Source organism: Phocoena phocoena, chromosome 3 (genome assembly GCF_963924675.1).
Source record: "Phocoena phocoena chromosome 3, mPhoPho1.1, whole genome shotgun sequence".
Lineage (NCBI taxonomy): Eukaryota > Metazoa > Chordata > Mammalia > Artiodactyla > Phocoenidae > Phocoena > Phocoena phocoena.
The window spans coordinates 164,641,100-164,665,698 of record NC_089221.1 but is presented as its reverse complement, the minus strand read 5'-3'; the positions used below and the strand labels follow the sequence as shown (position 1 = coordinate 164,665,698).

The window sequence follows — 24,599 nt, the reverse complement described above, 5'->3', positions numbered from 1 at the left end:
TTAGTTGCCCTGCAGTGATGGATTTGTTATATCTTGCCACCAGCCTCAGGATTTAATTAAGTTACTGATGAACTCAAATGTGTCTCTAGGGAGCCAGGAGCTGTCCCTGGTTTCCTCTGCCTGTAGATTAATTCTTGTTTTTCCTTCTTGTTTTTTCCTCCTCTTCTCCCCCGCCCCGCCCCACCCCACCTTTCTTCCCAAGCAAGCAAAAAGAAAAAAAAAAAAGAAAAGCCTTATTTATTATCATTTTCCCCACTGTTGGCATGGCAACACAGGCGTACGTTACTGAGCTACAGGCAGCCCCGCAACCATCCCAGCCGCCACAGGCCCCTCCACAAGCCCAGCCCCAGCCACCGCCACCACCAGCCTCAGCAGCACCCCAGCCCCCCCAGCCCCCCGCCACCACCGCCACCCCCCAGCCCCAGTATGTCACTGAGCTGCAGAGTCCGCAGCCTCAGGCACAGCCACCGGGCGGCCAGAAGCAGTACGTGACAGAGCTCCCGGCCACCCCCACGCCCTCGCAGCCGGCCGGCACACCCGCCCCGTCCCCGGCGTCCCAGCAGTACATCGTGGTCACCGTCTCCGGTAAGTGGACACGTGCTCAGAGCGAGGGCACTCGGTGAACAACCCCAAAGGGAGTTTTGGGGAGCCTAGCATCCTGGATGTGGGGGCACCCTGGCGCCCTCCCATTGTCACTTATTATGCCTGTTACCAGGAGGGCAGCTTTTAAACTCTCTGGGGTTCCCAGGTGGGATCTGGGGGGTACCTCTGGGGAAGGAGTAGTCAGACCAAGCAGGGAGGCCTCTGTGCCCCCAAACTCCTCCCCACTGGGGCAGCTCTTAGAGCTGTTTCTGTCTCTATCCTCAAGTAAGGTGTCACTTGAAGAAAGGATTGGGCAGTGGAGTTAATTTGCAAACGCCTGCTGGAGATGGAGGGTGCACACACAGCCATCATCCGTAAAGGGATCATAACAGCTTCGAGCGCTCAGGGGCTGCGTGTGAGGTGCTCCCTGTGTCAGTTCAGGGAGGTCCGCTGGGAGGCCTGGAGGGACCACTTCCCCTCCCCTCCCATTTCATTTTTGGCAAGACTCAGGCCAAGCGGGGCTCTTGGCTGGGCGAGTTCGTGAGCATGTGATGTGGCCAAGGGCTCCTGTTTGTCACTGTGGCCGCCCCTTGAGGCTGTGGAGCAAATGACCAGGAAGCTTGGGTCATGGCACCCATGGTTCCTGCCTAGAGCATCTTCCCCATGCCCGCTTATTCTAGAATGGGGATGGGCTGAGCAGAGGGAAGTGGGAGCACAGGGTCACGACAGGCAGTCTCCCCCCTAAGGGAGAATGTGGAGCTCCGAACAGGGCTCGGCGTCATTAGTGGTTTCTGATGTGCTCTGTGTAGAGGGGAGGATGCAGCGAAACCTCATGTTGAGGCTGGCCCTGGTCCTCCCAGAGTGGAAAAGGAAGTGGTGGGCATCCTAAGGGCATCCTGGGAGGCTGCGGAAGGAGCAGGTCAAGACTGCGTTTAGGACCATAGGACAATAAAGGGTCAAAATTTGTGGCAGTTGACATGGCCCCATAGGACCAGGACAGAAGCAGCTGGGCCCCGGCAGCATCCTGGAGGCTCCTGGCTGTGTCGGGGTCCCCAGGGAGGGCCAGGGGGTGGGGCACGCAGGGGCTCAGGACAGTGACTCTTTAACACACAGACTGGTGTGGAGGGATGGTACGCAAGAGTCAGCTGAGTGCAGAGTGAGGCCAGGCCAAGGACGTGGCCAGGGTCACCGGGCCACAGATCTCCAGGGGGCTCTCGGTGCTGCACAGGGATCCTGCTACATTTCCTAGCCAGCATACCCCTCACTGTCCGAGAAACCCACTCCCGCATCTCTCACCTCTGTCACCTCCCTCTCACTGTGTGCTTTTGACCCCTGACCCTGCTGCTGACCTCTCTGGGGACAAGGCATCATCACATGACAAGAAGGACCCCTTCTCCCACCCAGCCGGCCTCCCAGCACCCGGGGTCCATCTGCACCCACCAGCTCTGCTTTCTGGCTTCTGGAAGGGTGAATCGGCCCCCTGCCTGTTCCAGGCTGCCCCCTCCAAGACTTGCTTCTGCCATCCTGGCCTCCTCACTGGGTTCCTCTCTTGCTGATCTTCTCCACCTGCTTGAAAAGATGCAACAGCTCCCATTTTAACCGGGCCTCCCAGGCCCTGCACCCCCTTCAGCTGCTGCCCGATTTTCTTCCCTTTAAGTTCGAATTCCTCAAAGGATTCATGCTCCCTTCCTTAGTCTCTTCTCCCTCACCTCAGCCACTTGCACCTTCCCTCGCCATAGTCCTAGTCAGGGTCACCCATGGCCCCTGTCTCGTCGATCCACTGGTCACTCTCTGTTCTTCTCTTCCTTAGCCTCTGGGCAGCGCCTGACACACTGGTCCCCCTCCTCCCAGAGCTGCCCTCCTGCCCTGGTCTCTGCCCACCTCCCTCCTTCCTCCTCATCTCCCTGACTTTGTCAGCAATGACCTCATCAGGTCTGAGGTCTCCTCTCTGCTCCAGTGATTCTCCCTTCATGGTGGCCTTGTCCAGTGCCTCAGCTTGCGATGCCACCTCTTATGCTGACAGTGCCACGTTGAGGTCTGCATTCTGGGCTTCAGCCCTGAGCCCTAGCTACCTGGGAGCCATCAAAGGGACCTCTCAAACCAGCATGGCCAAATAGAAGTCTGGATTTGTTTCCTTCTTCAAATCTGGCCTCCATTGAGACTTCCTTGTCCTAGTAAATATCACCCCCAGGTCTGGGTCAGCCTTGATTCCTGTCTTACCCATCCTTTTTTATTTTTTTTCTCTGGCTGTACCGTGCGGCACGTGGGATCTTAGTTCCCTGACCGGGGATCGAAACCTTGCCCCTGAAGTGGGAGCGCAGGGTCTTAACCACTGGACCGCCAAGGAAGTCCCCTGTCTCACCCACCCTTGAGCAAGCAAGATCTCTTGGCTCCACCTCCTAAATGCAGCCAGAACCCACCACCTCTCCCACCTCCACGGCCCCCTACCCTGGTCCAGCCTCTGATCATACCCTTCACAGTCCTCCCCCCACAGCAACCAGAGGGAGCCTCTTGCCAGCTCTTGATTAGGTTCCATCATGTCCCAGCTCAACCCAGATGATTCCACGGCAGGTGGCCCTGGGAGCACTCTCTGAGAAACCTTGGCCTGGCCTTTCTTGGCCCTAGGAGATCTGGCCCCCTGTGGCTCACAGGAAGGGGCTTAAAAAGCTCCACACTCCCTGTGCCCATGCTGACAAGTGTCCAACCTCCTGACTCTGGCCTTCAAGGCCTGCTGGCCACCCAGCCCTACCTGGTACTAACCTGCCCCCTAGCATACCTGCTTCAGCCCCACTGGTCTTCCTGTGGCTCCTCAAACCTTCCAGGCTTAGTTCGTCTCTGGGCCTTTGTACTCACGTTGCCCTCTGCTGGGAGCACTCCCATCCCAGACCTTCTGGTGGTTCATCCCTCGCGAATGCTGGCCTGACCCAGCTCAGTCCTCATACCCCATTAGCCCCTGGGCAGCCAAGAGCAGGTAGGAGGGCTTGTCTGTCACTGCTGGAGGACTTTTCGTAGCCTACAGGGCATCTTATTGGCCCTGAACCTCCTGAATGCTGGCTTTTGCTGCTTCAGGTGTCCAAGGTCCCCAGAACAAGGGTCTGGAATGGATGCACATCTCCAGGCCCCAGAACACCCCAAGTCCCATCCTACCTCCTCCCTTCCCCTTGTCTTCTCCAGCTCCTCCCAGCGCTCCCCCAGGGAGTCCCTGGTGCTTACAGGTCAAAGCCTTTGTTTCCCTCCTCCCCTGGTCCCCCCATCTTGCTGTGGGGCACTCAGTGTGGACGGGTTGCAGTGTTGGCGTGAATGGCTGTTGGCGTGAATCTTAACCTCCCTTCTTTGGTCAGGCAGTGGCTTAATTGTCTTCCACAGTGGTCCTGGGGAATTTCATTTCCCTTCTGCTCCCTGTTCTGCCAGGAGCAAGCCTGTCCCCGGAAGGCTTACTGGGCAATGCTTCCTTGATTTGTTCTAAGAGGAGGTTGGGTTGCGCCCTGTCACTGAACTCGTGCTGCTCCGTTCACCCCTCCCCCATCCCCTTGCCGTGATTTCCTAGGGTTCCTCCATAACCCTCTCCCAGTTTTAGTGTCCCTTTTATCTAAGGGTGGCCCTTGGGCCATGTGAGCCAGTCCTAGGGGTGGAGGTGGGGGTGTAACTGACACCAGCAAAGGCTGCAGCAAGGTGCCTGGGGTTCCTCCAGAGCCAGAAGCAATCTGAGCTGAGCAAGGGCCCAGGGAGTGGCAGGGAGGAGGCGGGGAGGGGCCCTGGACCCAGACCTGGAGCCTAGGCTGGAAGCCAGCCAGGAGCAGCACCAGAAGCGGCTCAACTAACCCGAGCCTTGCAAGCTCTGCCCTAAGGTGACTTTGCAGGTGACGGGAAGGAAGCTCAACTTTCCCGGCTTAGGAGCAATCCTCTAGATCCATAAATCCCTGTCCTCAGAGGCAACCGGACTCTCACCCAAAACCCGGGTGGAAGGGTCCTGCCAGCTGTCCCTAGGAAAGCGAAAGTGAGCCTGTGGAAGGGGATAGGGCTGGGCTGAAGGAGGGACCATGTCCAGCCTCTCTTCCCTGCTTCTGACCTGGAGTCCTTGGGAGTCCAACAAGACTTGTGTCCAGGAGAGGGACATGGAGGGTGTTTGTCAGTGTCCCCAAGCATAGATGGGGAAACCGAGGTCAGGGCAGACAAGGGACTTAGGACGCTGGGGGCAGCAGGAGTCCACAGGCCCCCGCAAAGAACCTTTGACTGAAATCATCGGCAGGACGGGAGCAAAGGATCAGGAGGGAGAGGGCCCTGACTGCCCCATCTGTTGTCCGTGGTGAACTGGGTCCCAGCTTGGAGTCGAGCCTCAGGTTTCCCTCCGTCTTCCCCTAAGTAGCTCGTGACATTTGAGGCCTGAGTAGGTCTCAGTGAGGAAGTGCAAGGCCCAGGGAGGAAGAGACACTCATCAGGTTAAGGGACAGGAAATCAGCTGCCGCTTCCTGACTGGAGACTTGAGACAGCAGGGCCCTCTCTGGTCTGGTGCACATGCCCAGAATGGAGTTTGCACGCACGCGCACACACACACACGCGCACACACACACACACACACACACACACACACACACACACACACACACACTCAGAGCCAGGGCTAGACACAATGGTAGGGAGCCTGCCCTGGCTACAGGCAGACAGGGGCTCACACATCGGAAGCCCCTTGTCCAAAGAGTAGACTCTGGAACCTCACCTGCCCGGCATGCCCTCCTGGCCTGGCAAAGATGGGGATTCTGGCCTTGAGGGCTACCCCAGAGGCAGGAGATGGGCAACAACACTGGTTCCCAGGGCTTCCCTGTCCCAGGCAGATGCTTGATCTCAGCAAGTCCCCAGGCCTCCAACTGCTCAGGGTCCCGCTTAAGGATCAGCCTTGGCATTTTCATCAGGGCACCGGGGCCTAGGAGGTGGCTGGGGCCAGCCCCCCATTCGCTGCCCACCCTGAGCCAGGCCAAACCTGCCACGGGCCTCCTCTGTCAGGCACTATCCCTTGGGCTGTGCCTGGCTTCCTGTGCCTCATGGACACGCAGGTGTGCCGGGCCCCTCACATGACTTGGGGCTTTCTCGGGTTCCTCCCAGCGGGCCAGCTCAGGGAGGGCCTCCTCTTTTACCATTCAGGGAAGCCTAAGTACAATAGATGCGAGGGACAATTCCAGCAAAACATAGGAATCGGTGCCCCCTGGAACTGGTTGCAGAGGCAGCTGGCCAAGCAGGCCTGTGGTTACTGTCCGCCCCACATCTGGCTACCACTCCCCCACACCCAGCATACATACATTCATGTGCTCTGCCCCAGACTTGGCCCCTGAGGTCCTTGCTTCTACCTAGGGTGATCTTTCTGTCCCGGCCAGGCCCTTCTCCATGTCTCCCCACAGCAGCTGAGGCCCAGCTCCCTGCTTTGGAGAATGAGCCCCAAAGGGATGCTCTGGACCTTGTGGTGTCCCCATAGGCCCCTGGCTCACTGTCCTCTGGTACCCACAGGCCTGAGTCTGCACACCACTGCCTTTGGGCCCTCAGCCTGGGCCTGACCGTTGACTCTGGGTTCCACGCATGGTGTGACATTCATGTGGGCACAGACACGAGCCTGTGTTCTGGTCTGCCAGTTCCCGGCTGGACGACCTCGGACAAGTTACTTCCCCTCTTCTGGTCTCTGTTGCCCTCTCTAAAAACAGAGGTAATAAAAGTTCTTTCCATTTCCAGCTGCCCAGGAAGATGCTACTGCAGTGCCTGGGGCACCGGAAGTGCTCTAGTTACTTTTATTATTCCTTGCCCACTGCCCTCCACTCCCACCAGAGGGCTCCCAGGGCATGGGACTGGGACCTTGGCTCCTTCTGGCAGCACATTGGAGGAAGGGCAGGTGCATGTGTGCCCCCAGCCCTACCCCACAACTGAAACTGCTGGGAGCAGCCAGGCGACACAGAGGGGGTGGGGTGGATTGTGTCCCAGCTGGGGTGAGGGTCTCCCAACCAGCGCCTCTCAGGGACACTCGTGCTCCACGCCCCTCCCTCCCCCCCAGCTCCCCTGTTAATCACTTAGCGAGATGTGCATGAAACTCGACCCGTGCCTTCCTGATAGCATCTCTGGGTACCAGCCTCCCTCCTGACCCCACAGAGTGGCCCCAGCCCCACGAAGGCCCCACGAAGGCTCTGCCCACTGGGAGGGAAGTGTGTTTATCCCAAGAGGACAGCCAGGAACTCTGCATCCACTGGGGGGATTAGCTCCCCAAGGTTGCAGGTATAAAGCCGCCCGCACAGCCTGCTGTGCCCGAAGAGGTGGGCGAAGAGTGCTGGGCAGGCTCCCCGGGCGGTGGGGCAGGTGGGCGCCATGTTCTATGATTGCCTCTTCTTGGCTGCCTGTCAGCGTGAGTACCCGCCCGCCCGGCTCCAAGCCCTCTGCCCCCCTACACCCCAGTGAGGACTGGGAAGCAGGGACGGTGGAGAGGGAGGGGGTGTTTGGCCGCAGGCCTGTGAGACCTTCTGGGGCGACTTCTCTGACCAGCTTCCATCCCTGGGAAGCCAGGGGTCATTTCAAGGAAGGTGGCCCCGACGCCTTGCAAGGCTGTGGGACCTGCGGGGGGGCGGGGGGCGGGGTCAGTCACGGTCCACAGTCCTGCCTGTTGGGCAGAGGCGTCCATCCCTCCAGGCCTCCGCTGCATCATGGCTTCTCAGTCACCGCTTCTGGTCTGACTTCGGGACAGTGAGGGTGGGGGTGAGGAGGGAGGCTGCTTCTGGGCGTTAAGGATTATAGGCCCTTGGGGCCCCCAGCGCACCCCAATGGGCAGTGCTGGGGCTGACCAGGGGCCAGGCAGGGTTCTTGGAGAGCCTAGCCCCATCCAGAGCTAGCTTCAGGCTGCACTGTCGCATCCCAGCGGGCTCAGGCTCAGGGTGGGGGCGGTGGCAGCAGGCGGAGCTGACCTGGTGACCTTTCCCTACAGAAGGTGCCATGCGGGCCAGCGAGACTGTGTCAGAGGCCAGCCCGGGCTCCACGGCCAGCCAGACTGGAGTCCCCACTCAGGTGGTGCAGCAGGTGCAGGGCACCCAGCAGGTAGGACACACACCCCTCCCCCAGGGGTGTGTAGAGAGGGCACCTGAGGGGGGCAGCGAGGCTGTGGCCGTGGGTACCTTGCTTCCCCCCTGGTCCTGCTGCCCGAACCATCTGCTCACCTGTTCTTATCAAGATGTTCACTGCTGCCGCCCCAGCAAATCCCCCCACCTCCCTGCTCCGGGCCGGGCCTCCCTGGGGAAGCCAGCGTGGCTCAGGTCCCTCCTCCTTCCCCCGCAGCGGCTGCTGGTCCAGACGAGTGTGCAGACCAAGCCGGGCCACGTGTCACCCCTCCAGCTCACCAACATCCCGGTGCCCCAACAGGTAAGCGCCCCGCATCCAGCCCCCACCCTCAGAGCCTCCCCAGGGTGCAGAACCCACCCCTGTGGCCTGTTCTTATCTACCCTCACCAGCATCAAGGCTATGGGGCCTATCCAGGGGCTGCCCTACCTGCTGCCCCCAGCCGGTGAGGCCGTGTCAGTCAGGGCCCATTGGGGAAGGAAGAGCTGCAGGAGTCATCTTAACAGAGACCTGAGGATTGACAGTAAGGAACGTGGCTGGTGGGTCCAGCCCCAGTGTCCCAAAGCAGAGAAGCCAAAGCCGGTTAGGAACCAAGAACCCATAGCCAGCACAGGGGCGTGAGTGCATGGTGGTCTGTCGCCTGGAAGGCTACACACCGGGTGCTGGCATCCAGCGTGGACCGGGACAAAGTCCTGTCAGGTTTCAAGGGTGAGAGCACATTTCCTGTGCCCGGTGGAGCCAGGCTCCCTGGACACACACTCCAGCTCTGCTGCATTTGGGCTCCAGGATCTCGGGCAAGTACTTTCACTGTCCTAAACCTCTGTGAAGTGGGGGAGTGACTGCAGCATCAGGACTGTCAGGGCGATTCTGTGAGCTAGCAGGCACGCAGCACTAGAACGGCGCCTGGCACAACACAGGTGCTCATTTAAAACACACAGGCCGGGGCTTCCCTGGTGGCGCAGTGGTTGAGAGTCCGCCCGCCGATGCAGGGGACACGGGTTCGTGCCCGGTCCGGGAAGATCCCACATGCCGCGGAGCGGCTGGGCCCGTGAGCCATGGCCGCTGAGCCTGCGCGTCCGGAGCCTGTGCTCCGCAACGGGAGAGGCCACAGCAGTGAGAGGCCCGCGTACCGCAAAAAAAAAAAAACAACAACGAAAAAACAAAAAAAAACCCAGGCCGTTGTCAGTGAACTGTGGTCCTTCTGGCTCCAGGCTCTCCCCACACAGCGTCTGGTGGTGCAGAGCACAGTCCCGGGCGGCAAGAGTGGCCAGGTCTCCCTGACGGTGCATGGCACGCAGCAGGTGCACTCACCTGAGGTAGGTGGCGGCCCCTTTGGCCACCCTCCCCACGCCTCTCCCCAGAGGAGTCAGGACTCACTCCTCCCAAGTCCTTGTTGACCCTGGCTGGGGTGGCTCGGCCGCCAGATCCTACCCCGTGCTGGCTCTGAGCTGAGCCCGGCTCCAGGAGGAGGAGGCAGCTTCTCCCCTGGGTCGGCCTTGAAGCTCCAGCTCAGGGCACTGCATCCCAGGAGGCAAAGTGGGCCCCTCTTCCCTTGACAGGGTGGGTAGAGGTTCCTCCTCTGACCACAGGATGGAATCCAGGGACCCCAGAACACCAGTGAGGGTGTGGAGGCAGGCGAGCCGTGGGTGGCCGGGAGCATGGGTGTCAGCAATCAGAGCTCCAGGTCAGATCCCTGGCTCAGCCATTCAGTCCTGGGGACTCTGGGCAGGCCCTCAGAGCCTACTGAGCCCCGAGTTAGAAATGTGTGGAACAGTTAGTGATACGCACTGTGACACAGCACGGCCCAGAGCTGTCGGGCTCTGCAGCCAGCCCACCTGGGGTCGGCACCTGGTGCCACCGCTCACAACCGTGTGGCCCTGCACACGTCCCTTCCCATCTGTGCGTCAGCAAATCATCTGGAAAGTAGGGGTGCCCTCACCTATCCTCTCTCACTTCAGGGCTGCAGCCCATCTGATGATGGAGGCAGCAGGTGGCCCATGAGCTGAGGCTCGAGTCCCAGCCCTCTTCGCTGGGGAAGATGGGTCTGAACTCTGAGCCTTGCATCTGGGATGACTGGGGCTGTGGTGGGGACCAGGCATTTGGATGCAGAGGATGGTTACCAGCTTAGGTGGTTGGCTACGTCCCCTCTGGCTGCTGCCCTCCCCTAATAGCTCTCTGGACAGCCCTTTTGAGCAGGGTTTTGTCAGGCCCCGGCTGCTCCACACACACACCGTGTCTCCTTCCATTGCAGCGGTCGCCAGTGCAGGCCAATAGCTCCTCCAGCAAGACGGCTGGGGCCCCCACGGGCACAGTGCCTCAGCAGCTGCAAGTCCACGGCGTCCAGCAGAGTGTCCCCGTCACCCAAGAGGTGCCAGGCAAAGGCGGGCAGTGGCAGGGGCGAGGGTGCTGGCCAGGCGGCCTCTGCATCCTCCTTCAGTTGTCAGTGGGAGTTGCAGTGGGGAAGGCCTGTGAGAGACCAGCAGATGGGGGTCCAGCCCCAGCCTGCCACCTAGGCCTTTGGCAAGCACCTCTGCTTCTCTCCAGACTCCACGTTCTCACCTAAATAACGGCTCCTCCCTGAGGGCCTGGGAGCAGGGCGGTTGGGGCCGCCGTGAGGATGAAGTGCGTCCTCGTGGAAAGCACCTGACACCGAGCAGGCACTGGAAACAGCTTCGAGAAACAGCCTTGGCCTCTCTGGGCCCATTTGCCTGGAGGAAGCCCCAAGGCCAAGTCCTGGCTCGCCCCTAGGGGGCTCAGCGAGAGGCCTCAGCCTCCAAAACCATGCCCAGTCTTCTGGAGGAGGCCTCGCTCTGAGCTGCCCGCCCCGGCAGCCAGAGCAGGTTAAGAGGCAAGGGCTGTCTGCCATCTGGTCGTTACCACTCAGGTTGGGAGGTTCCCAATCCCCTGGAGAACCAGATGAAAACCATAGACCCTTTCCCTGGAGGAGAGCAGAAACCCCACCCTGAAGGATTCACAGATATTCTCCTGCCTGGCACCAGAGCCCCTCTGAACCTCTAGGCCTGGGTTCAAGTCCTGGCCCCATCACTCAGCAGCTTCCCGCCTCCCAGCCTCTGTCCCTCACTCTGTGCCCTGAGGGTAATGCCGCATCCCCTCCATAGCATGGAAGTAAGGACAGCCAGTATCATGGGCGTGCGGGATAACCCATGTAGGGAGTGGGGGTAGAGCGCAGGGAACCCCTCAGTCAGTCCCAAGTTCAACTCAGTGCTACTTCCCATCAGCCTCACCTTGTTGAGCCTGGGTTGCACACCTGTAACATGGCGCCCAGAGGCAACCTGATAATGAACCTGGAAGGCACTAGGTGCAGGGCCAGCAGTGAAAAGCCGGAGAACGGTGGCGTCTTTCCTTGTGGGGCTGCTGTGAGGCTTACATGAGTTCACGTGGGCAGGGGGTGGTGCTTAGGGGCAGGTGGGCAGCCATCACCGCCATCGTTACCGTAGTCTGACTTGCCTTTCCTTCCGCAGAGGCCCGTGGTCCAGGCCACTCCACAAGTGCCCAAAGCTGGCCCCATGCAGCAGCTCACAGTGCAAGGGCTCCAGCCGGGCCACGTGGCTCAAGAGGTGTGTGTCTCCCCCACCTACCTCTGGGCAAACTGGGGCTAGGCCTGGGTTGAGCTGGGGAGGGGTGCAGGCCCCTCAGGCCGCAGGGAGGGAGTGGAGCTCCCCTGGGGGGATGTGGGTGGGTAGGTGGGGAGGCAGCTGGAGCCTTCAGAACCCCAGCCCCATCCTGGGCGCTCCACCTCTGGCCCTCGGCTGCGGACGCGGTCCTGGAGCCTTACTCTTTCCGGGCACCTGGCAGTTTAAGGCCCAGGTTTTGCTGAGAGAGATCTCGGTTCTCCCTTCCCTCACACGGGGTGGGGATCTTCTGGTCGGGTTGCTGAGTGAGCTCAGCAGCCTCGTGGGCGGTGGAGGCCTGGAGCCCCACCCGCGGCCGCCCCCGGTGACCCCCCAGTGTCTCTGTTTGTCCTCCAGAGCTCAGGCAGTCAGTTTCCCGCTAGGAAGGCAGAGCAGCAAGAGCCCCGGCCCACGCCGCCACCGGAGCCGCCGCCCCGGCCGCCCACGCCTGGGCCCGGGCCGGGCGTGCTGGCCCCGGAACCGCCAGCGTGCAGCGGGGAGGCCCCGCAGCTAGGCAGCCCCGAGCCGCCGCCGCCGCCTCATTACGAGCCGGGCGCCGAGCAGTGGGTGGAGCTGGTGGGCGTGCTGCCCCCGCACCTGCTCCTGCCACAGCAGAAAGTGGTCCTCGAGCCACGGCCCGGGCTCCTGGCCCGAGCCAGCCCCGACCAGAGGGTCAGGATCCAGAGAGTCCCCCAAGTGCTAGTGTTCGGCACGGCCGCCACGGCCCTCAAAGTAGGTGGCGGACGCATGGGCGGGGTGCAAAGAGCGGGCGGGGGCGGGATCCGCCGGCCCCGGCCCGCGCCCGGCCCCGCAGGCCCTGTAGACCCCACCTCCACCCAGCCAGTCTGGGGGCCCGCCTCTGATTCCCCCTAAATCGAGCTCCAGGTCCCAGGCTCTGCCACTACAGACTGGGGTGGGGGATGGGGTGGGGAACTCAGGCCCCGCCCCTAAGACTTTGTCAGTAGTTCCAGATTCTGGCCCACAAACGGGGCCCCACCCCTGGCCCCGGCTCCGCCCCTAGCATCCGGTTCAAGGTTTCTAGGCCGCGTCCCTGTAGACAGGGGTCCGTCCCTGATGCAGGCTCCAACCCTGAAGCCATGTCTGTAGTTCCAGGCTCCGGCTTTAGTGACAGCCTTGTACCAGGACTTGGCTCTGCCGCTGGGTTTCAACTTTCACGCCCACGGTAGGACCCTGTCTGGGGTCCCCTCTGTGCACCTCAGGCCCTACCTTTACTGTCCCCAGCCCAAGCAGAGAGTCCTGGCTTCTCCTGACACAGCTGTGCCTGATTCCCAGCCCTGGCCCCGTCCAGGGTATTCAGAGAGCCCAGAAGTGCAGCCTTCCAGCTGGGGAGCTGCCAGACTTTTAGAAGCAGAGGCGAGGAGCTGGCCCACCCCTGACCCTCTGTGTACCCTTCCTCCTGTGCCAGGTGCAGCAGCTCCAGCAGGTGCCAGTCCCACATGTGTACTCCAGCCAAGTGCAGTATGTGGAGGGCAGTGATGCCAGCTACACGGCCAGCGCCATGTGAGTGGGGAGGGGACTGGGGGAAGGGACAGGAGGAGGGGCATGGGTCTGCTCAGGACCCCCTGGGACTTGAGGCCCCAGCCCCCAGCGGACCAGCCAGCCTTCAAGGCCTCAAGTGGCGGTAAAGCAGAGGGGACCCTGGCAAGTTGGGAAGGGCATCCCAGCAAGGCATAAGAGCTTTGGAATCAGGTTGGTCTGGTTCTATGCAAGAAAACAGAAAACAAAAATGGGAAAATTTTTTTTTTAATTTTACAAGATAAAAATTTCTAAGGAATAGGGAATGTTAAACTGTGAAAAAAGAGTTTCCTTCACTCCTGACCCCCAAACATGCCCCAGAGGGGAGGCTGTGGCCCATTTCTTTGTTTCCTCCCAGAGATACTCTGAGAATAGAAATTACCCCCTTTCTTTGTTCAGAAATAGAGGCAGCGTGTTCTGTCCCCTATCTCTTCCCCTGCCGTGTAGCTCGAAGCTCTTCGACCATGTGGGTCCCAGTCACCCTCTTTAACTGCTGTGTGATACTCCACCATACAGCCGCAGCATGAATGACATAGCCAGTCCCCACCCAGCCAACACGTAGGTGACTTCCACTCACTGGTGCTGCACACAGCTCAGCGTCAGCATGTGCCACATCAGGCGGATGTCAGCCCCAGGCCTGCCTTAACCCCGGCTCTGGCTCCTTGCTGGGGATGCTCCATATATATTTCCATGGGGAAGGAGCTCCCCTTCTCCATGGGAATAATTCCAGGGCTTATAGTCTCTAGTTGTTGTTTCAGTTTTTGGAAGCTTCATTTGGCTTTCTTTGCATTTGCCTGATTTTTTTCTTATGTCCCTGCCACCTGTTCTTGTGGGCATGACACTGGGGGTGGATTAGCTCATGGAATGACTTGGTCTCTGGGTCCTGATGCTGTGGCTGACCCCAAAGGGTGTGACCCTGGTACCTGAGTCGTGGTCTACAGCATGCAGCTACCTCATAGTTCTGTTGATTTATTTCTAGTGCTGCCAGTCTCTCTTATCTGTGCAGTTGACCAGAGCTGGCAGGGACCACAGAGGACATTCCAAAGAGGAGCCGGGCTCCTGAGGGCCCCCAGGGGCTCTTCTGCCTCTCCTGGTCTGTCTTTTGCTTCTTTTTCTTTTTTAATAAAATTATTTATTTATTTATTTTTGGCTGCATTGGGTCTTCGTTGCTGCGCACGGGCTTTCTCTAGTTGCGGTGAGCGGGGCCTATTCCTCGTTGTGGTGCACGGGCTTATTGTGGTGGCTTCTCTTGTTGCGGAGCATGGACTCTAGGCACACGGGCTTCCGTAGTTGTGGCACACAGGCTCAGTAGTTGTGGCTCACGGGCTCTAGAGCGCAGGCTCAGTAGCTGTGGTGCAAGGGCTTAGTTGCTCCGTGGCATGTGGGATCTTCCTGGACCAGGGCTTGAACCCATGTCCCCTGCATTGGCAGGCGGATTCTTAACCACTGCGCCACCAGGGAAGTCCTGGTCTGTCTTTTGCTTCTGGTTCAGTTCTTCCTTTTGTGTTTATGTGTTTGATCACACGGAGTCCATTGTTGCCATCAGATTCTTCTGCTATGTGAAGTTTTTGAGGACACTGTATCTTATCTCTCCCTCATAGTGGGTCGTTACCATGTTCCCAGCCCTTTGCTGGTCCAGATCCCCACGCTGACCAAAGCCACAGCCCTTGGGCCTCCGTCCCTGGCCCTGTCCAGCTTGTGTCCAGAGATACACACATTCATTTATTCAGTCATTCAGCCAACAGTTACCAAAGCAATGTTTTCTGGGAGCACGTGTCGCGTGTAGGGTGCTGGGCTGGTTTTGGCTCCTGCCGAGGTGGGCACGGGCACTTACCAGTCCCTGCTCAGGTCACGCACTCTGGGTGTCACTCACGCAGTAGATGTGAACTGATGCGAACCAGGGCACAGTGATCAAGAGCTGCATCCTGGTGTCTGATGGGCAATGCTGCGCACCTCAAGTGATCACATCCCCCAGCCCAGTCCCTCTCCTTGCTGCCCGCAGAGGCCCCCAAGACTCCCTCCGCTGCATCCTTCAGCACCTTCTGAGCCAGGCCGCTCCTGACGGGCCTCCCTCCCTTTCTGGATTCTAAAAATTTAACTTATGTTTTTAAATCACTAATACATTGAGAGGGCTCAAAATTCAAAACTGTGTCCAGCCACGTTTGGTGAAGTGCCTGCCCCCAGTCGGCGGGCCCTCCACCCTCACACATGGCAGATATAGATACGAAATGCCATGTAATCTCCCCCTTCTTCCCACTCTCTGCACCCTTCCCTGCCTCTTTTGTTCACCTAACCGAATGTTCTGGAGCTTGTTCTTTGGCAGGACCCCAAGACCTTCTTCCTCCTTCTTCACCCCTGTGTCAGATTCCATCACCTTTTAACTTGGCATCCCGCTAAAGATGGACTCCCCCCCCCCCACCCCCCGCCAGTCATTTTTACTCTCTTGCTATGATTTGCAGCCTTGAGCTCATGTGACCTGATGCAGATCCTGGGATAGCTGGAGAACTCTCCGGGGTGGGGTGGGTTTCTGGGTCAAAGGGAAACACATCTGTACCCCGATAGTCATTGTTGACCAGCCCCTCAGCGTGACGGCTGCTGGATTTAGAAGTAGAGCCCCCGCTTCTCCAGCACCCTCTTCCTGCCTCATGTGCCTTGGTGTGTACCACCTTCTGAAGTGCCCTCAATTTACCTTTGCACTTGGCTTCTCCTCTGGCTCCCTCGCTAAGGCATTAACTCCCCCGTGGGGGACCTTTTCTCTCTCATCCACTGTTGGGTCCAGCGTACCTAGAACAGTGCCCAGCATACAGCAGGCACTCAATAGTTCTTTTTTTTTTTTTTTTCGGCTGCACAGCGTGGTTTGTGGGATTTTAGTTCCCTGACCAGGGATTGAGCCCGGGCCCCTGGCAGCGAGAGCACGAGTCCTAACCGCTGGACCACCAGGGAATTCCCTCAGTAGTTCTTTTTATGATTTACTGAAGCGTGTAGCCTATTGCAAGTTACTTAGCTCTTCCAGTTCCACTTCCTCCCATCTGAAGTAGGGACTCCCAAGTCAGGGGGCCACTTTGAGGATTAAGTGAAAATTTGCCCATCATGCACCTGGGGTGATGCACGGGGCTGTTGCTTCCTGCTCTCCTTCTGCCCCCTCAGTCATGCCCCTGTGCCACCCAGCTCTTGTCCCCTGACTCCCTCCCTCTACTTTTGCAGCCGCTCCAGCACCTACCCCTACCCCGAGACGCCGCTGTACACGCAGACGGCAGGCACCAGCTACTACGAGGCCGCGGGCACGGCTGCCCAGGTCAGCACACCTGCCACCTCCCAGGCGGTGGCCAGCAGTGGCTCTGTGCCCATGTACGTGTCCGGCAGCCAGGTCGTCGCCAGCTCCACCAGCAGTGGGAGTGGGGCCAGCAACAGCAGCAGCGGCGGCAGTGGCGGCGGGGGAGGCGGTGGCGGGGGCGGTGGCAGCGGCAGCAGCAGTGGCAGCGGAGCAGGCACCTACGTGATCCAAGGCGGCTACATGCTGGGCAGTGCCAGCCAGTCCTACTCCCACACCACCCGTGCCTCACCAGCCACTGTAAGTGCCAACCCAGGCCCCAGGGGAGGCGGGGTGGGAGGGGGACCCTGGGTGGGAGTGGTGGGTGGTGGATGGTGGTTGCTGGCCACCGTCAGCAGGAGCCTGGTTAGCCTGGTGTCAGGATGCTCAGGTGAAGATGGCCTTGGATTGGATCCTCGCTGTGTGGCCTCAGACAAGTTACTCAGCCTCTCTGGGCCTCGGCTAATATGCATGACGCTCTTGGAGCTGTTACCCAAGAAGTGTCATCTACTCTGATAGTAACTGGTGATGGCGGATAGATAGCAAGGGGAGGGAGATGCAGGCACCACCACGCAAGAAGCTGCCCCGAGCAAGGTTCTGTGTCCATCCCGAAGGCAGCGAGATAACCTTCCTCTGCCTAGCGTGGCTCTGTGGAGCAGCCCTAGATCCTAATCCTGACCGGGCTTCTCACCAGCTCTGTGACTGTAGGTGGGTCGTCCTGGGGTGGTTCCTGTCCTCTTGGAGCTTGACGTCTGGTGCGATGGCTTCCCCTCTTTTTTTTTTTTTTTTTTTTTTTATTCATTCATTTATTTTTGGCTGTGTTGGGTCTTCATTGCTGTGCGTGGGCTTTCTCTAGGTGCAGTGAGCGGGGGCTACTCTTCGCTGCGGTGCGCGGGCTTCTCATTGCGGTGGCTTCTCTCATTGCGGAGCACGGGCTCTAGGCGTGCGGGCTTCAGTAGTTGTGGCTCACGGGCTCTAGAGCGCAGGCTCAGTAGTTGTGGCGCATGGACTTAGCTGCTCCATGGCATGTGGGATCTTCCTGGACCAGGGATAGAACCCGCGTCGCCTCCACTGGCAGGCAGATTCTTAACCACTGCACCACCAGGGAAGTCCCTTCCCCTCATTTTTAACTATCGCCCTCTCCCATGGCGACCCATTGTGGACCCCATAACCAAGACAGAAGTTTCTCAGAAGACAGGACCTCCCTTATGCACCCATGCAGCCTGGCTTCTAAGTCTAATATTTTAATGCTGGTCATAACCCACATAACTGATTTCATGACTCCCTAATGGGTCCTGAAAACATGCTTCGCCAGACCAGTGCCGTCCGATAGAACATCCTCCAGTGATAAATATTTCCTCTCTGTGCTGCCTATTGCAGGGGCCACATGAGGCTATATTGAGCACTTGAAATGTGAGTTTCAAGGTCCTGGGAACTGAGTTGTTTTTTTTTTTTGTTTTTTTTTTTTGTTTTTTTTTTGCGGTACGCGGGCCTCTCACTGTTGTGGCCTCTCCTGTTGTGGAGCACAGGCTCCGGACGCACAGGCTCAGCGGCCATGGCTCACGGGCCCAGCCGCTCCGCGGCATGTGGGATCTTCCTGGACCCGGGCGCGAACCCGCGTCCCCTGCATCGGCAGGCGGACTCCCAACCACTGCGCCACCAGGGAAGCCCCCTGAGTTGTTTTTTTAAAAAACTATTTCGAAAGAATTATAGTCACAGAAGCTGCACAATAGTACAGAGATCCCTGTGGACCCTTCACCCAGGTTACCCCACTAATTACACTTTACGTAACCGTAGTACAGTATCTAGCTAGGAAACTGATATTGGTACAACGTGAGGGTGTCTACTTCTGTGTCTTTTTATCACATGGGTAGGTTTGGGAAACCACTATCACAGTCAAAATGCAGAACTGTTCCGTCACCACACACCCCTCCTGCTAACCCTTTGTAGTCACCCTTGCCTTCCTCCCTCCCGGCATCCCTAACCCCCGGCACTCACGAATCTGTTCCCCATTTCTCTAATGCTGTCATTTCGAGGATGTTCTATGAATGGACTCATACTTTACGTGACCTTTTGACGTTGGCTTTTTCCATTCGGTGTAAATTAATTTAACAGCTCTGTGTGGCTGGTGGTGACTGATTTGGACAGTGCAGTTCTAGAGAGTTCCACTGGATTTAGTTCCCATGGGTGATTGTGATATGACACCCTCTTCAGTGTGGTTGTCAAGATCACAATCAGAAATAAATAGAGAGAGCACTTAGCAACGAGCACTTGAGAAATGGAAGCAATTCTTAGCATTCTTCCATCCCTCCTCGGGCCCCAGGTCCAGTGGCTCCTGGACAACTATGAGACAGCCGAGGGCGTGAGCCTGCCTCGGAGCACCCTCTACTGCCACTACCTGCTGCACTGCCAGGAGCAGAAGCTGGAGCCCGTCAACGCCGCCTCCTTCGGCAAGCTCATCCGCTCTGTCTTCATGGGCCTGCGCACCCGACGTCTCGGCACCAGGTGGGGCCACCTGCCCCTGACAGTCCCTAGCAGCCACAAGGCCCAACCTCACCCTAAGTTATCGAGGTCCTCAGCTCCCCTTGTCCCCTCGCTCACTCCACTCCAGCCCCACTGACCTCTTCACAGCTCCTCTGACACTTGCATGCTCCTACCTCAGGGCCTTTGCACTGCCTGTGCCTTCTGCCTCACGTACCTTTCCCCACCTCCTGACTCAAACGTCCCCTGACCCCCTTAACTAAAACTCCAGCCTTCCCTCACCTCCTTGGCATCCAACCCCCTTACTTTATTCTCCTTAGCACTGAGCACCATCCAACATGCCTCTTACGTTACTTCTCCTTTCTGATCTGTCTTCCAGTGCTGAAATGCACGTCCCTTGAGAGTGCAGGGGCTACACACAGTCAGTGCTTAATCAGGGCCTATGAGTCAGTGAATTCACGTAGGAAGGAGCAAGGAGCCCTCCCATGAACCCGCTCTTCCCTGCCTCTCCTTTGCAATCCCCCACACCTCTCCAGGCTGAGCCCCGCTCTTCTCTTGGTTCCAGCTCCCAGCTTAGGCCTTAGACGTCACCTCATTCATGCATTCCTGCATGTGTACATGCGGAACCTTGGGCAAAGTACTGCATGTCTCTGTGCCTCAGTTTCCTCAGCTGTCAATCTAGGATGCTAGGAGTACCCTTCATAGGGTAGGGATGAGGAGCACGTGGATTCGAATACGCTAAGTGCTCAGAACAGTGCCTGGCAGATTGTTATGACTAGCAGGCAGCAAACACCTGCTAAGTGCCTGCCCCTGACTCTGGCCCTGTCTTCACAGAGCTCAGTCTGCAGTTGGGGGCCTCTCCTTGGCACCCATAGTCCCTGTGGCTTCCCCAGCCCAGCACCCCCAGCTCTGTGGAAATATGGGTCTCGCCCCCTGGGCTCTGTTCGGCCCCCTAGCAGAGAGGAGAGGCAGGTGTGATGTGAAGCTCCCGGTGGACGATCGGTGACCACCCCCAGCCCAGCCCTCATCCTCTGCCTCCCTCCCAGGGGCAACTCCAAGTACCACTACTATGGCCTGCGCATCAAGGCCAGCTCACCCCTGCTGCGGCTGATGGAGGACCAGCAGCACATGGCCATGCGGGGCCAACCCTTCTCGCAAAAACAGAGGTAGGAGGGCAGGGCTGGCCCGGTGCTGGCGGGCAGGGAAAGGCATGGCAGCCCATCTCCACTCCAGTCCCCTGCCTATCCCTTCTCCAGGCTCAAACCCATCCAGAAGATGGAGGGCATGACCAACGGTGTGGCCGTGGGGCCACAGCAGGCCACTGGGCTGTCGGACATCAGTGCCCAGGTCCAGCAGTACCAGCAGTTTCTGGGTGAGGGCTCCCTGGACTCTGGGGCGGGCCCAGGGCAGGGTCTGTGGCCCCCGGAGAGTGTGCAGATGGCTCACTTGTCCTCCCGGAACCTCTTCGCCCCCAGTGCGCACGGGGGAACTTCTGCTCGGTAGCAAAGTGGTGCCGACTTAGCAGGATCCCAGAATGAGGCTCAAGGGTGCAGGCAGCTGGGGGATGCAGGGGCTCACGGTGTCTCCTCCGCCCCCAGATGCCTCGAGGAGCCTTCCTGACTTCTCAGAGCTCGACCTCCAGGGCAAAGTGCTGCCCGAAGGCATCGGGCCTGGGGACATCAAGGCCTTCCAGGTCCTGTACCGGGAACACTGTGAGGTAGGGCACCTGGGCAGTGGGCAGGGGCGAGGGAGGGCCGCGCTGCCGCTCAGCCCCCTTGAGCATCCAGCCTCCCCAACAGGCCATCGTCGATGTCATGGTGAACCTGCAGTTCACCCTGGTGGAGACGCTGTGGAAAACCTTCTGGAGGTACAACCTGAGCCAGCCCAGCGAGGCACCGCCGCTGGCTGTGTGAGTGCCTTTGGGGGAGGGGGGAGGAAGGGAGGAGGCTGGGTACCATGTGAGTCAGCCCCCAAGGCTGGGGCGGCCAGACCTCAGACTTCATGCAGGAGTGGGGGCTCCTCTCTACCCCTGCAGTTTGTGGGGTGCACGTGGCCTTCTGAGCCCGCCTCCAGAGTGTGCATTGGTACCGGTCTGATGCTCGGTGTTTGGGATGGCGTGCCCCACCAAGCCATTTCCTCCCTGCGGTGGGTAGATGCCTGTGCCCCAGTGTGCAGGGTGTTAAGATCCCTGTCTGACCCTGGGGGCAGTGGGGTCTGTGTCAGCCTGACCCCGGGAGTCTTCCAGAGACAGAGAGTACCTGCCTGACCCCAGGGTGGGGTGAGGGTGCTGTGCCCTTCTGACCCTGGGTACAGGACCATGGAATGTCCTTGTGACCCCCGGGTGGGGTGGGTGCCCACAGGCACGATGAGGCCGAGAAGCGGCTGCCCAAGGCCAGCCTGGTGCTCCTCTCCAAGTTCGAGCCCGTGCTCCAGTGGACCAAGCACTGTGACAACGTGCTGTACCAGGGCCTGGTGGAGATCCTCATCCCCGATGTGCTGCGGCCCATCCCCAGTAAGTGCACGGCCCCCCGGTCCCCACACCCCACCCCACCCCTAAGTCCTGACCAGCCCCCCTACCGCCCACAGGTGCCTTGACCCAAGCGATCCGGAACTTTGCCAAGAGCCTGGAGAGCTGGCTCACCCACGCCATGGTGAACATACCTGAGGAGATGCTGCGGGTGAAGGTGAGGGCGTGACGGGGGCTGAGGGGCCAGCTTGGCCCACAGCCCGGGGCCTCCCTCCCGGCTGCGGTGGGGGGGCTGGGGGCCTCGGTCTCCTCTGCCTGACAGAGGCGGTAAGATTTGTCCCCGTGTCTGTCCCATCAGAGTGAGCTTTGGGCGTTGTCTTTACAAACCAGCTTCCTCAGGAGCCCACTTCTGAAACACAACCTGTGTGTGGTGTTTTGTATGCAACACGGCATCTTAAAAAAATTAAAACCAAATGCACACTTGAAGTAGTTCTCTTCAGAGAGCTTCAACAGAAAGTGCTTTAGGTGTTCAGAAAGAGATAAAATCTTAAAAAAACCAAAACCAAAAACATCTATAAGGAAACAGAATAGCCCTCTTTGTCAGTGCTACACATTCACTAACTACCAAGATGTGAGGAATTAGATGGGGTGTGCTTGCTCTTGAGCAAAAAGAAAAAACAAGAAAAGAGAGAGAGAGAAAAAAAGTTTGTTTTCAAAGTCCCGAAAATGCCAACAAGACAGCTAAACAGAAAGGGATGTCTGAAGAATGACCCCTGGGTACGCTGGACACAGGGCTGGGGTTGGGGGCCTGTGGAGAGAGTAGAAGCTGGATCCCCGGGGAGCCCTTCAGAACGGGTAAGACTTATGTATTCATTCATTTATTCCACACGCATTTATTGAGCACCTGCTGTGTGCTCGGCATGGTTCTGAGTGCTGGGAGCACAGCAATGACCAAGATGCACAAAACTCTGGCCCTCCCGGAGCTGACATTCAAGGGAATAATAATACAAACAAAATGAAACCAAAGGTTATGGAAGTAGTGCCCTTTCTGGGCAATGCCCTCCGAGATTTACTTGTGTCCTTTGATGAAAAATAATAATGCTGTTCAGATACAATACATTGAATTTTTTTGGAGGCATTCTTTGGGTGGGTGGTCGCCCAAAGTTTGAAAACCCCGACCCTTTGATCTCCCAACGAAAGCAACAAGGTACATTCCTCCCTTTTAGGAGAAAGAAACAGGCTCAGAGAGGTCGCACTGGGTGGGGCAGGGGGCCGTGCGGGGTGGGTTCCGCGGAAGCCACAAGCCCCGGGCCCCACAGGTGGCAGCGGCCGGCGCCTTCGCGCAGACCCTGCGGCGCTACACGTCGCTCAACCACCTGGCGCAGGCGGCGCGTGCTGTGCTGCAGAACACCGCGCAGATCAACCAGATGCTGAGCGACCTCAACCGCGTGGACTTCGCCAACGTGCAGGTGAGCGTGGACGGGCAGGCGAGCGCGGGGCGGCCCGGCGGTTCGGGCCCGGGGCGGCGGTTGAGCCCCGGGCACCCGCCCGCTGTGTCCCAGGAGCAGGCCTCGTGGGTGTGCCGCTGCGAGGACCGCGTGGTGCAGCGGCTGGAGCAGGACTTCAAAGTGACTCTGCAGCAGCAGAACTCACTGGAGCAGTGGGCGGCCTGGCTGGACGGCGTCGTGAGCCAAGTGCTTAAGCCCTACCAGGGCAGCGCCGGCTTCCCCAAGGCCGCTAAGCTCTTCCTCCTCAAGTGGTCCTTCTACAGGTGCGCTCCGGCTGGGCGGGATGCGGGCGGGGAAGGGGCTGGGCGGGAGGACGTTCCTCCCACCAGGGCCGGACCCAGAGAAGGCTCCTGTGCTTTGGGATCGGGCCAAAATGGGACCGGTGAAGGCTCCGCCTCTTCGAGGAGGGTGGGGCTGGATGAGGGCCCCAGCCCCACCCTCTGCGGCTGGACCAGAGAAAGCCCCACCCCCTGGGGGGACTCGGGTGCCTTTTAGAAAGTCGAGGGTCCTGCTGGTGGTGGGCGGGGCTCGGGCCCTCCTCCCTCTCTGAGGGACGCCTTCCGTCTCTGACCGGGAAGCCTGTGCGGGGCCGGGCGGTGGTAACTGGGCTTGCTCGGGCCTGGGGTCCTTACGGCAGGGAAGAGGGGCGCGGGGCGGGTCCCGGCCTGAGGATTTCCTCTCTGTCGCCTCCCACAGCTCCATGGTGATCCGGGACCTGACTCTGCGCAGCGCCGCCAGCTTCGGCTCCTTCCATCTCATACGGCTGCTCTACGATGAGTACATGTACTACCTGATCGAGCATCGCGTGGCCCAGGCCAAGGGCGAGACCCCCATTGCCGTCATGGGCGAGGTGCGCACGACGGGTCCGCTGAGGGCACGGGAGGGGTGCCCCTAGGCAGGACCCTCATTCCTTCTCCTCTCCCCTCCTTCCAGTTCGCCAACCTGGCCACCACGCTGAACCCCCTGGACCCGGACAAAGGTAGGTAAAGCGTGCCCCTACCGAGGGCCAGAGTCCAGGGGGTGGCGTACAGCGAGGCTGGGGTGGAGGAGGCGGCGGTTGGGGAGCCATGTGGCGGCCTGGTGGCGCCGCCGCCCCACGCTGAGCCAGGCCTGGTCCGTGTACCCCAGACGAGGAGGAGGAAGAGGAGGAGGAAAGCGAGGACGAGCTGCCGCAGGACATCTCGCTCGCGGCCGGTGGCGAGTCACCCGCGCTGGGCCCCGAGGCTCTGGAGCCACCGGCCAAACTGGCGCGGACAGACGCACGTGGCCTCTTCGTGCAGGCGCTGCCCTCCAGCTAAGCCTGTGGCCTCCCCCGCCGCACCCCGCCGCCCTGCCCGCCCTACCCTGCTGCCCCTCCTCGCCAGGGTCCCTCACAGCTTCTGTGGCTTCGCTGTCACCCCTCCAGCCTCGGCCGGGGCCGGGAGGGGGCCTCCGAGACAGGGAAGGTAAGGGGGTCCCTGCCCCGGATGGAGCGGGCACAATCACAGGGCCGGGCGGAGCCGCAGCTGCAAACTCTGACACAAAAGACGTGCCTTAAGGAACCCGCCGACGTGCCCAGGTGCCCCCTGGGGCAGCCAGCTTGGCCCTTGGCCCCAAAGGCCGCAGCATCTCCCTCCCCCAGCCCCACCCCCACCACCCCCCCCCCAGGGGGCAGGCAGGCAGGCCCCCTCCCTTGCAGAACTGTTAACTTATTCAGCTCGCTGGCTTTGCACAGCCTGTCCTAGGCCCAGCCCTGAGCCCCGGGTGGGCGCAGGTGGGCATCACCTGGGGACCCGCCACTGTCAGCAGCAGCCCCGGGATCCCTCCCCCAGCAGCCCCACCGCTTCCCACTCCTTGGTATAAGTGCAATTAAAGCTGTGGGTGTCGCATCTTCTCCAGAGCTGGGCCCTCCCTTGCCCCGCAGCCCTAGAGGGGGGCACTGCCCGGCCTGGACAGGGGGAGGGCAGAAGGGGCACCACCTCCAGCTTCCAAAGAGCAGCGGGCTGGACCGGGCGCCAAGCCCA

At 59.7% G+C, this 24,599-nt stretch overlaps 1 protein-coding gene across 1 annotated transcript; it reads left to right on the top strand.

The window, feature by feature from the left end:
• Positions 1 to 263: 263 nt before the first annotated feature.
• On the top strand, positions 264 to 23,894 carry RFX1 (regulatory factor X1). Its single transcript, XM_065875574.1, has 20 exons — positions 264 to 585; positions 7,535 to 7,644; positions 7,882 to 7,965; positions 8,874 to 8,978; positions 9,914 to 10,030; positions 11,145 to 11,240; positions 12,721 to 12,815; positions 16,035 to 16,401; positions 18,464 to 18,645; positions 19,668 to 19,787; positions 19,878 to 19,993; positions 20,220 to 20,338; positions 20,421 to 20,530; positions 20,982 to 21,133; positions 21,208 to 21,305; positions 22,408 to 22,557; positions 22,651 to 22,859; positions 23,293 to 23,446; positions 23,530 to 23,575; positions 23,725 to 23,894. Exons 1-20 carry the CDS (start codon positions 264 to 266, stop codon positions 23,892 to 23,894), a joined length of 2,922 nt encoding a protein of 973 aa, XP_065731646.1.
• Positions 23,895 to 24,599: the final 705 nt, after the last annotated feature.